The sequence below is a fragment of the Sinocyclocheilus rhinocerous genome, unplaced genomic scaffold (assembly GCF_001515625.1).
Source record: "Sinocyclocheilus rhinocerous isolate Xijiao unplaced genomic scaffold, SAMN03320098_v1.1 scaffold61, whole genome shotgun sequence".
NCBI lineage: Eukaryota > Metazoa > Chordata > Actinopteri > Cypriniformes > Cyprinidae > Sinocyclocheilus > Sinocyclocheilus rhinocerous.
Genome location: NW_015640445.1, coordinates 3,058,563 through 3,073,706, shown reverse-complemented (window position 1 = coordinate 3,073,706; position 15,144 = coordinate 3,058,563). Strand labels below are relative to the sequence as shown.

The 15,144-nt window shown below is 37.7% G+C and overlaps 1 protein-coding gene across 2 annotated transcripts; it reads right to left on the bottom strand.

Annotated features, from left to right (window-relative positions):
- Window positions 1-2,782: 2,782 nt before the first annotated feature.
- Window positions 2,783-8,326, bottom strand: LOC107752798 (Krueppel-like factor 11). 2 transcript variants are annotated; one of them, XM_016568865.1, is made up of 4 exons: window positions 8,255-8,326; window positions 5,444-5,698; window positions 3,576-4,374; window positions 2,783-3,484 (listed from the first exon to the last, which is right to left on the bottom strand). In XM_016568865.1, the coding sequence occupies exons 2-4, from the start codon at window positions 5,687-5,689 to the stop codon at window positions 3,189-3,191; spliced, it is 1,341 nt and encodes a 446-aa protein (XP_016424351.1). In that variant the 5' UTR covers window positions 5,690-5,698; window positions 8,255-8,326; the 3' UTR covers window positions 2,783-3,188. The 2 variants fall into 2 exon arrangements, with proteins under 2 accessions (XP_016424351.1, XP_016424350.1); XM_016568864.1 differs by lacking the exon at window positions 8,255-8,326 and adding an exon at window positions 6,884-7,095.
- Window positions 8,327-15,144: the final 6,818 nt, after the last annotated feature.

The following is a 15,144-nucleotide window of genomic DNA, read 5'->3' as shown; positions in this document are numbered from 1 at the left end:
AATGTTTGGATCGAAGTCTTTAGGGCTTTACTACTACGCCAAAGGCCAAGACTGCAACAACGTTTACAGTGGCAGCACACGTGACAACAATGAAATTAACACAGTGAACATAACAACTTCCATTCGTGAAAAGGTAGAACTACTATTTTTTTTTAAAGTTTTTAAAGTTTTCCCATTAAAATGCTATGGCTTCTTCTTTTGACAATGACAATGGCAATAAATTATTAATAGAAACTATTAAAGCCATTAAGTAAGGAATACCTATGTATTTCCTGGCTTTCTGAACAGGTCAGGCCTCCACAGGACCTGCTAAACTGTGCCAACATGGAGAGCACAGCAACAGCTTCGTAAGTGTATTCCATCAATTATTGATCTGAACTTAGTGACACACATCATTTCCACTGAAAGAAGTTAGCTTGTGTCCAGTGCCATGCTTGGTAGAGAGTACTGGTCTGTAATGTTAATTAAAAAGAAAAATAAATATTTATGCATTTTACTTGTATATGTTGTACAATATATTTTATCATTTGGTGAATTTAGATGTCTACTAAAAAGGAAAATCCCTGCATTAACTGTGAAATCCTCTCTTTTTATTTTTAGAGGTTAAATAAAATAAAAAATAAATATTGATGATGTGGTAACACTTTAGAAAAGGTCCCATTAGTTAATGTTGGTTAATGCATAATGCATCTTTGTTAACATTAGTTAACAAAAACACAAATATTCACTGTTAGTTCATGTTAGCTCTATTAAATAACATTAACAGACACAACTTCTGATTTTAATAATGCATTAGTAAATTTTGGAATTAACATTAAATAAGTTTTAGTTCATTGTTAGTTCATGTTAACTAATATTAACAAATGTAAGCTTATTGTAAAGTATATTTTACACACACGTATAATTTGATGACTTTAGATCTCTATTGAAAATGAAAAAGCACTATTGACATATTTTACTTGTATATTTTACAATACTTTTTTATCATTTGATTTTAGATGTCTAATGAATAGCAAAACCCCTTTATTAACCATAAAAATCCTCTTTTTGTTATTTAGAGGTTCTGGAATTGGTAGTGTTTCATCTGTGGCCTTGCCTATCATGTATGATGCTTCAGAAGAGGACCTCATGAACATAATCGAGAGGGAGTTTGGATCACAACCACAATGATCTTCTGAGACAACAAAGAAAAAGAGAAAATATGTATGAGAAGGATTATTGATAAATCACCAAAAAGTATTATGGATCATTTTTATATTACCCACTGATGTTTTGGCATGAAATTTTAGATTTTAAGACACATATACAGGCCTGCCTAAAGTGATTTCATTTACAGCTGAGTCCATGCTATCAGGAAGGCTGCTATAGAAGCCTGTAATTCTTTGAGAGATTGTATATGCCTTATGGTTCAGGATGGAGTTTATTCAGTTGATTAAGTCATTAGGAATAAAAAAGGAAAGGAATAAAAAATATACTTTGCTTCTGACATTTTTTAAAGAATAATATTCTGTAAAGCAGCTTGCCTGAGAGAAAAACATATGGAGTGGATAATTTAGTTCCATTTCCTGACCACATTTCCAAAATCCTCCACCCGTCTAAGACAGGAATGCACATCAGCAGTTTCAGTGGCTCCATGGAGGCCCCCTAACTGCCCTAAACTTCCCTGATGTATGTTCACCAGATTGAATAGCCTCCAAAATGCTGAATACAATTTCTTTTAAGGCACACAATGAAAATCATGCATATACTGGTAATGCATTTTACCTTTGGAAATAATCTGGCGATGTGTAGCTTTCATTAAAATAATTTGGTTCATTTTAGATAGACCCTATAAGTAGCAATAATAACAACATAAAAACTAAATTTAATTCATGTCTGTTAAAAAATAGTTCGTTTTGTCAACACCGAAAGCTGTCTATATCGTATCTTCTTTCTTTCTGAAAATTTAGTAGGATGGAGACGAAAATCGGCATGAAGACAGTCTCCTTACTAGACTTGTCACTATGTTTAAAAATATTTGATGTTATTCTTGTATTGAGTGATAAGCAAATTACCCAACAGGACAAAGGTAAATATGGCCTATCATTTAAATTATAAATATGGCCTATCATTTAATTTTATATGCCTTCATACGCATTCCAGATAAAGAAAAAAGACATTAAGCTATTAACCACACGGTGTCGCTGTTGCTGCATTATTGGATAGTTGATTAAACGCTCATGGTTGGAGAAAGTCGGTCAGTAAGGCAGGAGGCGGGGCACGGTTCTGAAAGCTGATTGGTCGCGCCTCCACATCCACAGTTTGTCTTGTAATCTGATTGGTCCTCGTTTAAACACAGTAGTCGAGTGCGCCGCTGCATATTTTCCATTAAAAAACGTGACAGTGGTCTGAGCAATAGTTATAGACATCCGGTCTCAATCTCTGAGGGAACATTAATATTACTGGAAAGCACACGATTTATTTCCTGCTTGTGGTAAGCAATAACGCACAAAAACAACAATTTTTTTTTGTGTGGTAATTTCACAATGTCCTTTCCAAAACTAACAGGCCTACACTAACGTTACAGGTTGTTTTTCCACATCGATAGAGCTTTTCGTCTGGATTCTTTTAAATTAATTTGGCACATTTGTACTGACCTAAATGTTGCTGATGGTAAACAAAATGACTGGTATCAACTTGTATCACACCATCCCAAAACCACAGAGGAGTTGTTGAATTTTTCTATTGCCACAGATTTCAGCTCTTTAGTGCTTAAGAAAATGACAAAAACACACTTAATCGTCATAGTTTAATTAAAAAAAAGGGGTATTAAATAAAAGTATTATATGATAATCACAGTGTAGATAATTATCCACATATACATTTTTACATATTTTCCTTTTTCTAATTTTGTGTAGTTTAGCATTCATTTCCACTAGATATGTACATATAAATGTATACAAAAACAAAGAAAAAGGAAGAAATTTTAAGACAAACATAGTACAAAAACTTTGGCAAAAGAGTGCATAAATCTTTTACACAATAGTAAACAAAATTTTCCATTGCAGAGTGCGAAATATGTGCAGCAAAGAAGACAGGAGTCCAGTGCATAATCACGTTTTGCCTATGAGAGAATCAGCAGCCTTGCCCTCATAAAGTGAGTCCCTGCATAACATCAGTGAGAGTCCAGAGTTCAGTCTCAAAGAAAGTCAGTTCGAGGCTGGCAGCAACATGCTGACCGGTAGTGCTGTGCCAGTGGGCAAGGCCTTGGCAGCAGTGATCTGGTTGAGGTTCCGCACCTCTGTTTGCCAGGATGGGATCTTCTTGGTGGTCATGTGTCGCCGTGCGTGCTTGGTGAGGTGGTCGCTGCGCATAAACCGTCGGTCACACACCGGACAGACAAACTTCTTCTCACCCGTGTGTGTTCGCCGATGCCGGGAGAGCTCGTCGGATCGAGCAAATTTCTTATCGCATCCTTCCCAGTTGCAACTAAATGGTTTCTCTCCTGAAAGACAGAAGACTTGTTAGATGACCTACTTAACCTAGACATTAGAACATTACATTACATAGTCTTATATATGCTAAACATTATTTACCTGTGTGGGTTCTGAGATGCGCCTTTAGGTGAGAACTTTTGAAATAGGTCTTCCGACAGCCTGGGAAATTGCAGACGTAGTTGCGCCTGCGGGAAAAGTCGACCTGTGTGGCGCTGCTCTGTCCCGAAGGCACGTATACAGGTGCGGGAGCCAGAGGCAGGAGCTTAGTGTTGCCTAGGGTCATAACAGTCTGTTGGCACTGTTGAGCCGAAGACACCGGTGACTGCGGCACCACGAACATCACCGTCCCCTGAGGCACTGGCGAGCCCATCAGGAGCGGCTGTGGTAAGATAGACTTCACCCCAGGGCTGGGCTTCTGAATAAACGTGGCTGAGATGATTCCAGGTTGGGCCACCGGGAACATTTGGCATATGATTGGCGGACTGGAGGTTGGGGGCGGCGACTGAGGAGATAATGTAATGGAGGGCTTATCAGCCTTAGAAGGCAGTTTGCTGCTGTTTTGGCACGTGCCTCCTGTAGGGGTTTCGGTCTCGGGTTGGCGGGACGAAGGAACTTTCTCAGTCTTTTGTGGGTGGACAGCTTGTGGAATGTTCTGATATAAAGAGCTGTCGGCTGTGTGGCGTATTACGCTGGTTGCCATTGCCCTGCAAGGTGGGGGTGTGGTCTTTTCTGTGGGGTGCCCAGAAGAGGGCATCTGTGTGATGGAGGCCATGGTAGGGCATGCAGATCTCGGACTGGGGAGGCTGGGACAGGGCCGAGCCAGCGGGGAGGTGGGGGCTGGCACTGATGTGGTGCTGGAGGTGTCGGTAAAGCTGGGGCTGTGTGGTGGGGTCATGCACTGCAAGGAGAGAAGACAATCGGAGTTAAGCGGTGCACAAAATATTGGTACTATATTGTTAACTGCCGATATTAGAGATTTTTCTATTTAGCGTTATCAATATTGGACATATATAGACCAATATTGTATTTTACTTTATTTAATTGTGCATGCAATTCATTACTTTTTTCACATTTTTATAAATATTTTGCTGTCATCTAACACTCACATAAAGTTAATCTTTAAAAGCACTAATAATTTAATACTATTGTTAAATGTATTCTTGATTTCTAGGGATGCACCAATAAAAAGGCCAATAATGGTAAGCAGATTTTTATCTTTATGTTACGGCCGATAACCGATAAATGGAAAGTAAGTAAAGTAAAGTAAGTAAATTAAAAAATAAAACTAAAATCAAACTTAAATTTTCACAAATTATAAACATTCTAATGTACAGCATGAAAAAAAAATTTAATTTTGAGATTTGTATATTTAATTGTGCATGCTAATTTTCTGTTTATATTTAGAATTGATAAAATTTTTAATACTGTACATTATAATGTTGTGATGTCAAATTCATATAAATTTGGTTTTAGTGTTTTATCTTTAATTTAATTAACTTTTTTATTTGTAAAGTATAGAAATATTGGCTATTCACCACAATTATCGGCTTATCGGTATCAGACATTTTAATCCCTAAAAATCAATCTCTTTGCCAAACAACTAAATCTCCTTGTGGAATTTTTTTATGGATGATTGGCTTCTCTTTTCAGTAATATCATAGCTGTACTATTTTGTCTGTTCATCTCTCAGCATCATTATGGCACAGGGGATTCGTGTAATCACAGTGAAGGAGCCTGTGCTGAAGTTCAGTTGCAGATGTAGCTTATCTCAAGACTGCCACCTGTCCAGTGTGTCATAAAACCCTCCCAAAGTTTTCAGCAAACAAATCAGGTTCTGATAAGAGCTTTGTGCTACACCATGTGGCGCCAGAGGACCGTGAGGTTCCCCGGAGTGAATGTTGACAAATTAAACTTGAAGTGTACATATTTTACCTTCTAGCAGATAATTCCAACCAAAGAAGACTTACCAGTGAAGAGAGTGAGACAAAGTCCTTCGGGGTCTCTGGCGGTTCAGGCTGCAGGAGAGAATCGCAGGAGTCTGACGCTGGTGTGAGAGGGCGAGGTTTGAAGGCATTGGGTTTTGGAGACATCTGACTCCAGAAGCTCATATAGACCAGAGCTTCAGCAGCCTCAAGATCGTTGTATTCCAGAACACTGCACGAAGAGTGCTCACTGTGCTTTTTCCCTTCCAGAAAATCCTCACAGACCTCCATCCGAGCTCCCTGAGAAGAACCACAAGAAGACAACCAAACGAATGTAACGTAATGCGTTACAGGCGAAAGTAAGCCCTCTGGTTGTTTTGACACATACAGCTCAGCTGCTGAGTGGATCTGAATGAGTCTTTCTCTGTCTTTATCTATTCATGGATCCAGAAGCAGTATGACAGTTTAACAGAGGAGCCCTTTTTAACACAGCCCGTCTGGAGAGACCCTCTATCACTAGACTGAAGTCACCTCCCACTGCCAAATAAAGCCAAAACAATGACGAGCTCACAAGCTGCCCATGTGAAACGGCTGTGAGCAAAACTTGAAACCCCCTGACAGACACGGGAACAGCCAGAGGCCGGAAAACGTTGACTGAATTCAAGCCCCTCCCATCCGCTGCTCTTCAGAAAAATAACACTATTAGCCAGCAGCATCAATGTGTTTTTTTTTTTTTTTAAAGCAGGGTTAACAAGTTGCTGTACACTTGATTGACTTCTGTGAGCAGTATGGTCATCTCAACCAGCCTCAATTCTTTACGTAATACATACAATGCACTGGTGGGATATTCAGTGGGATCCAAAAGACAACTTGTCTTCTGCATTTTCATAATTGTAAATAAGAATTACAGATCAGTGTGGTTTGGACAGCACTGAATGCCAAATATTCAAATACCATACTTGGATATATACCAAAATATTACACTAGAATTCTGATGTAAACATAAATTAACAACAAAGGCGGCTAAGAAAAAACGCAAGAAAAGTAAAAGGTATATTTACACAGACGGGTATACACATAAAAATATAAAGGGAAGACACAATTAAAATGTTAAACAATGATTACTTTCTTGCAGACGACGAATTGAGGGTTAAATGAGGCTAACAGGAATAACGGTGCCCGCTGAAACGGAATGTTTGTATACTACAAAAGAGCCTTGTTTATTATCACAGGGCAAGTCAACTCAAGACGTAGGTGGTGATAGATGCATGTATTCATTACTTCACAATGTTTAGATACATTGTAACATTTCGTGATGCTGAGATAAATAGTTACTATGTAACATTAAGTGAGAGTTGACGTCATGCGTTTCAGTTCCATTACCAGTTAAACACAATCAGCAATAACCTGCCAGTGTCAGTAAATCATAAAATAATGTATATGACATAAATATAAATATTGTATAATTAAATATTCCGGGCTTACCCCACATATTTCTTCCATGTTAGAAAACTGACGTGTTGACATCTGCTCAAAACGTATGAAAAATAACTAAATGAAAAGTAGAGCAGAACAAAGACACGGAGCTGCTTCGCCCGTTCAGTGGCGCGACTCGCACCGGAATTCAGTTCGCCTTTACCAGCAGCTGAGTAAAACAAGCCCCAGAAAAAAAAAGAAAAAAAAATTCACAACAGTTTGACGGGTGGCAACCCGCCACCAATGAAAAACAAATGTGTGTGAGACCTTGACCAATGGTGTGAAGGCCGACGCGTGATCAGTGCGTGATAGGCGCGCGATTGGCGGAGCGGGGGTGCGTGGCTCCGGTGGGCGTGTGGAGGCAGTCAGCAGTGTCACTGTAAACTCTATGAACTGAGAGTCCGGATCTGGGAGAAAGGTCGCAGGCTTTAGGAGCCGTGTAGTAGTGAAACATGCTTGTTTGTCTGGTCAACTTAAACATGTAAGGGCAATACACAAAGCACGAGGAGCAGAATTGCAGACGCGAAGAAGCAATATCAGGCTTACAACCAATCTATTAATGCATTAAATTCATCGTTTTAATAGTGATTAATGCTTACGGATCCATTACAAATGAGGATGAGTGGATTAGTGGTTTAACCATCAAGGAAGAAGAATTAAAATATTTTCGTGCCCCTTAAATGCATGCAGTAATAATAATAAAAGGCCTAATAATAATAATATTAAAAAAAAATCATTTAATTTCAAACCAATGTGTTTTTATGGTTACTCCAAAAGGCAAACTATGTGCTATTTTTAACTCATTTACTTTTGACACATACCTGCAGGGTGTAAAGGGGGTCATCTTTGTTTTTTGGTTTTCTGTTACACGACAACAAAATGTTTCCTGCTCTTTTAGCTTTTTAATTTTAATGAATATTTGTACGATCTCCAGTTTGCCCTTTTAATGTATTTTTGAACAACTTAATGAATAATTTACTCTTATAACATGATTGCACACAGATGTGAAAGTGCAAATGTGAACAATGAAGTTCCAAGACCTTCCAGATGCTTAACTGAACATAAATAAATACAAACATGCATACATAAAATTTTTGTAGAGATTGTATTTGCAAAAAAAAAATCATATTTACAATGTAGCCTATTAATTTAAAGTATTTCAAATTAACATTATTAAAGCGATTTTATTAATTTCCAGGTTTCCAGCATTCACATTTCCTGTTGCGATGTAATAGATTGTATTCAAATCACAACACTTTAGGCCCAGGATAGTTTGAATGTTTACCCTCTATATAGTTTAGTCATTATGCAATGACACTTAAACATAAAAAGAGCAACAACTCTTATGATACTGTGCTAGTACAATATAAACCATCTTACCTCAATCGCTGGTCTGATTTGAACCCAGTTAAGGGCCTTTAGGTGGATGTAACCATCTCTGTGTATGATAATGTGTCAAGTCTTTCTGTCTTGCCTGAATTTAGTAGTATTTAAGTCACACCCTCTCTGTGAGGATGGGGTGACAGTAACTCATTCGTCTGCCTTCAGAAGCAGTGACATTTAAGTGAGTCGATGTTAAATGAAGTCATCCTGGAAAATGTCAGGACGTTCTGATCATGGTCCCTGCAGGTGACAGACGATGCTGTAAAAGTGCCGTAGATGAGGCTGCTCTTTGAAAGGAAAATCTGTTCAGGGAATGTCTTTTTCAGTCCCTGCTACGAATACACACTGATACCGACAGACTGAGCATGGAAGTCAGACTTCCAAGTATTTTATCTCAGTCATTTTATAATTTGAAAACTTACATTATGCATGAGTCTTTGAAGAGAATTTCCCTAAAATGGGAGAAATTAATGGGAAAATATGTTATAATGATTTCTACACCCCTAAATTGCATTATTAAAGCCAGTGAACTATTAATTAAATGGTATATTCAAATACTGAAGCAGCATGAAGGTGGTTGGAAAGCATTCTCATAACATTTGAACCTGTGTGACAGAATTTTATGACTGAAGTTTAATGAATAAATTGTTTAACACAGCAATATATAAATTGACCCTAATAAAATAGATAGGCTAATGTTTGGCACGTATAGATATATTAGGATTAAAATGGGTAGGAAACCAAAATGTATGATGTTTAACTTTATAATATAAATATAAAATATACATTTATACTGTATATCATTTAGCATTTCAGTGATTTATTAAAATTCTCATTAAAATTATTTCAAAAATCAATACTATGGGTGAACAATAGATGCCCCATAAGTAACATCTCAGACAGAAGCAGTTCAAGAAATATAGAATCTTATTATTTGTTTATTTTAATCATTTCAATTTAGTTTATATGGATGAGACATTTGTTGGGACAAAACAAAATGTGCTGCATTGTTATGTGTTATGCCTGTTAAATAAACAAATAAATCACAACCATTATTATTTGAAACTTTTGATTGAGCACTAATATTTTAATATAATTTTCATTTCTGAAATACAGTGGTGGCTAAAATTATTAGAACACTAGTATTTTCACTAGCTAAAAATGGTTTTAAGTCAGTTATTATTTTTTTATCTTTTGCTGTAGTGTCAGTTGGAAATATCACTTTACATTTCCAAACATTCATTTTGCCATTAATTGTAATAATCAAGTGAGATTTTTGTTTGCACAAGGAGTCTGACAACAGCCAGAGATCTGATCTCATCATCATCCAGTCTGTCTGGAATGACATGAAGAAACAGAACAAACTGAGACAGACTAAATCCAGAAGAACTGTGGCAACGTCTCCCAGTTGCTTCAAGAAACCTACCTGTAAAGCTACAGTACTGTTAAAAGTTTTGTGTAAAAATGCTGTAAAATATATGCTGTCAAAAATAATGTCATAAATAGATTTTCTTTATCAATTAACTTCTATTAACTAAATTAAATCAACATTTGGTGTGACCATCCTTTGTGTTAAAAGCAGCTTTTGCCCTACTTGCTCATAGTTTTTCAGGTAGCTTTGCAGGTGTAACGGAGGCCAGCAAGTAGGTGCTGTGCAGGTAAAACACTGGCGGCTGCAGTCTTTAGCCTCCTTGTCAGTGCGTCCGCCTCCCATGCTGGAGACCAGGGTTCGAGACCCACCCGGAACAAGAATGAGGTGTGGCGGTGAGGACCCGGGAGAGAGGGTTTACATTGGTGCCGTGACCCGGATGGGAGTGAGGTTTAGGGGGGGTGAGTGTAACGGAGGCCAGCAAGTAGGTGCTGTGCAGGTAAAACCTGGGACCCGGGAGAGAGGGGTTACATAGGCAGGTCTCTTGAAGCATCTTGGAGACGTTGCAACAGTTCTTCTAGATCTGTCTCAGTTTGTTCTGTTTCTTCATGTCATTCATGTTGGGAACAACTGCTGTAATCAATTAAATTTGTCAAATCATTACAAATGCAATAAGAATACATGAAAATATAATTTAGTAGCTGACTGTCTTGCTACAGCTGCTTTATAGCAGAATTCAGATTTGCCTCATTTTTTAAGTTTGCATCGATTCAGTCATTCTGTTACTTTCTATTTGCTGTTTCAAAGCTGCTTTGAAACAGTCATAGTGTATAAAGCACTTTAAAAATAAAGGTAAAAAATCCTCCTCAACTGGCAATCTAGGACGTAAGGCCACATGTCAGTTTGTCTGCTGGTGTGCACTTATGAAAGCAGCATGTTCAGCGGCAGCAGGACGGCCGAGTGCATCACGTAAGCTCAGGCGGTCTGTGCTCTAGTGAGGATCGTGTTCTGCCAACAGCGAGCAGCGTGTGGGAAGTGTAGGAGTTATGTTAGGAGCGGGAGGAATGTTTGTGATATAAGTGGGCCAGACTGAGAGCGAAAGGAAGGAAACTAGAGGAAAGGTTATGCTATTCGCATCACCCCTTTCCCACCCCGTCCCAAACCTCCCAGCACCCGACACCAGTTCTCACATAACGGCTTCAGTCCAGAGAAGAGCGTGGGTCAGTTATTTTAAGAGGTGCTGAAAATACTACTGTGCTTGTGGCGTTGTTGTATTATGCATACAATTTGGTCTCATATTTGTGAATCTTTCCGTATACAACGTGGCATAATGTTTTTAGTTTTATTTTTCTATACTACATACTTTACTACATTACTTCCATCTTTCTATTATTTAGATCTTAAGACCTAAGCTGAGGTTCTTAGACCGTAAGCAGTTGTCATTAAAAGGTATTGGCTGCATGAGTGTGTGTGTGTGTGTGTGTGTGTGTGTTTTGGCAGCACTTATGGGCAATTCAGATGCATGTAGATCTCAACAACAGGCTGATCAACAGAAACTCCTCACTTGCTTCACTACAGTGGGTGTGTATCTGGGTGAAAGGGCAACGTTTGGAACAGAACGTCATTTTTGTTTTAAAACAGATCCTGTTCTGTGGTATGTGAGGTGCTGAGTGGCACATTTGACAAAGTCATGTGTAGAGACTTGTACGTGACCTGTAGATGGTTACAATGACAAAGCAAGTTATACTTTAAAATTAAAGTTATTGCATGTAACATAGATGCATTATACATTTTATACACAATAGAGCATAATTAATTGAGTCCTGATGAACCAGACAAACCTGTCAGTGGTCAAATTAAGTCTCATTCACAGCCTTCCAGGCTATACTGATCATCTGATGTATGGTTCGTCACTGTACTTTCCAGTATTTTCCCTTTGCTAGATTTGCGAGTATGAATAATGTTTTTTTTTAAATGATTTTAATCTTCAGACTGTTCTCAGTAGATTTCTGGTAGATGGAGGTGTTTAAATGCATCATCAACTACTCAACAAACCTGTCAGTGGTCAAATTAAGTCTCATTCACAGCCTTCCAGGCTATACTGATCATCTGATGTATGGTTCGTCACTGTACTTTCCAGTATTTTCCCTTTGCTAGATTTGCGAGTATGAATAATGTTTTTTTTTAAATGATTTTAATCTTCAGACTGTTCTCAGTAGATTTCTGGTAGATGGAGGTGGAGGTTTAAATGCATCATCAACTACTCATTACGTGTTTATGATTTGTTTTGTGAGCTCAAAGTTATTAAGATCTGCTTTGTCATTGTGTGCAGAAGTTATACAACAGACACTTTCTGCTATCCTAAAATGTCGATATAAACTATAAAGACAAAGACATATGTAACCAAAATAGATGGGCATGGTCAGTCTAAGTCAGTAAACAGTCTTCTGTAATTCCACATGAAATAGCTTGTAAGACACATATTCAAATGTACCTTTAATCACATTCATAGTAACATCTTAAATCATCTTTGTGTCTGAGTCATATTATGAAAATAATGCACATATGCCTGAGCTTGTCACTGATGTTCCACAGACTTACCTCACAAACAATATGTTATTGAGGATACTTGAAAAGTGGAGTTCTTTTGTACTTTTATATAAATGTGATGAAATATACATGTTCAGAAGTTTGTGATTGTGTGATTTCGAACACACAAAGCAAATGAAGCTAAGAATATTAACCATTTTAGGGTTTGATTCAGGATTTGAATCTGTAGTCTTGTGCGCAAAAGTCTAAAACATATACATTTGAATGAAAAGGTGTACATGGTACATACAAATGTGCACAAAAAATATTCTAGTTCTTCAAGTTTGTTTTCAGAGCTTCAGATGAGTTTGGTTAAGACCAATTTATGTGTATTTAAAAAACAAAGGCAATAGCAAACAATCTCCACCTCCAATGAAAAAAAAAAAACTCCACAAAACCATAAACAACAGGTGGAAAGGAATGACACCTACAGGAACATTTTTTTTGTTTTGGCTACATTGATTCATTACTGTGACAGTTTGTGTTGTTTTAGATTTGAAGGAAAGTTAAATGGTAAAGAGTTTCTCTGTCAATGTCACAAACAGAGTGTAAACAAGCTTGCTTGAAGTACCCAGCCACAGGATTTGAGGTCACTCCGATATTAATTTATTTCCTAAAATTAAAAACACAAAAAACAGCATTGCTACTACAAGTGATCAATCATAAGATGCCAAACTATTTGAAAACAAAACAATAATACAAATAAAAAAAATCTTGGAATTATGACATGAGTATAATGTCGATGGGGGAAAAGCCCTTTGTACCTTCCAAAGTCATGAGGCATCTTTAGTGAGATTCCAAATCACAGGGAGCATATATATGTGTAGGGCATAGGGAACAAGTGCACATGACATACAGTATCTTTACCCAGCAGTCATTGCACACCATCTTACTGAAAGATGTGTTTTTTTATTCAGCTTAATTTACTGCATTTGTGGTAAATAAAGCACACAAGATGCGACTGATACAAAGCTGTTGTATTGTATTAATACACATAAATGTATTATATAAACTATTGTTCAAAAGCTTGGAATCGGTATGATTTTTACAAATATTTTTGAAAGATGTTTCTTATGCTCACCAAGGCTGCATTTATTTGATTAGAAATACAGTAAAAACTGTAATAATGTAGCAATGTAAAATAACAGTTTTCTATTCAAATATAATGTATGTGATTTATTACTGTGATGGCAAAGCTGAATTTTCAGCATCATTACTCCAGTCTTCATTTTCACATGATCCTTTAGAAATAATTCTGATTCATGCTGATTTGCAAGAACCATTTCCTATTATTAGCAATGTTGAATGTTGAATGTTGTTTAATTTATTTGAATTTATTTGAAATATAAATCTTGTAACATGACTACTATGACTACTGTCACTTTTAATCAATTTAATGCATCCTTGCTTAAAATTTATTTTTAATATTTTATAAAATGTATTTCTTTCGATAGATAGATAGATGTATATTAAAGTTATAATAATTTATATAAAATTTTTTTAGACAAGGTGTGTGCTAGATATTTAGTGTTTTGTTATGGGCCATATATAAGCTTCTGTCAGTTTAGAGCAGACTGATGGCCAAGTCGGGGAAACCAAATCAGCTGCATGGCCTTTGAGCATGACATACTTCAACTGTCGTAGTGAACTATAAATAACCCAACGTCTGCTTCCTATGCGTTTGAAGAATATAGGCCAAGATGAACAATGGCAGTGTCTGTTTACACAGTTTTACCTAAAGGTCTAGAGCAATAGGAACGAAAGACTGTTGCCCTGTCAGTCAGCAGTCAGAGCGAGCGGGCGAGTGAAGGGTGTGTCTGTGCTGAGTATTGAGGTGTGCTGACTCAGAGCCATGGCACAGTCCTCAGGGCCTAAACAGTCACAGCTGCGGATAGGGCCAGGATGAGCCTATATTGTTTCTCCACATGCTGTCTTTGTGTTCTTTGGCCAAGTTCAGCCATTATAGCTCAAAGTAAGGTGTTTAGAGGTATGGTTTCGAGTAAAGAGTAACCACTGACAGGAAGAGAGGGAATGAAAAAACCCAGAATCTCTCCACAGATTCTCTGTCACGGCAGGGCTTTTTTTTATTACAGGCCTTTCAGCATTTTACCCACTTGAGTACAAACAAGTGCTGTGAATGAGAATGGATTAGGACAAGAATGTTAGCAAACAACATAATGGGTTTTTTTGTGTGCGTGCAGACACACACAGGAAGAACAGCCTACTTAATACCTCTCCTGAACTATATTTTAAGGGGGTCATATGACGTTGCTAAAACAAACATTATTTTGTGTATTTGGTGTAATGCAATGTGTTTATGCGGTTTAAGGTTAAAAAAACACATTATTTTCCACATAATGTACATTATTGTTTCTCCTCTATGCCCCGCCTTTCTGAAACGTGTCGATTTTTACAAAGCTCATCGGTCTGAAAAGCGAGGTGTGCACTGATTGGCCAGCTATCCAGTGCGTTGTGATTGGCCGAATACCTCAAGCGTGTGACGGAAATGTTACGTCCCTTACCATACTGTGATCTGTCCCGGCGCGACGAGATAAAATCAATAAAACCCATTATAAACGAGGCATTTGTTGCATCCAGTGGGGACATAATTACTGATTATAATGACTTATTCTGTCTTTTTACGCGTTGCGTTTCGTATCGCACCGCGTAAACATAAAACCATGTCTGCATTTGTGAGCGGAGAAACGACAAACAACAAGCGCTACTCTACACTGCCCAAAACTCGCGTTTGAATCATCAGTGGCAAATTCTTTAAATATGAAAACGTACTTACAGGCTGTGAGTCAGAAGCACCAGACTGTCCTTGCAAAGTTGGAATTGCCCCACTTTATAGAAACAAACACCGGCATTGTAGGCTAGTCTTCAGGTTCAGGAAACAGTCCTCGTCCTCCATAAAATGTGCTGCACA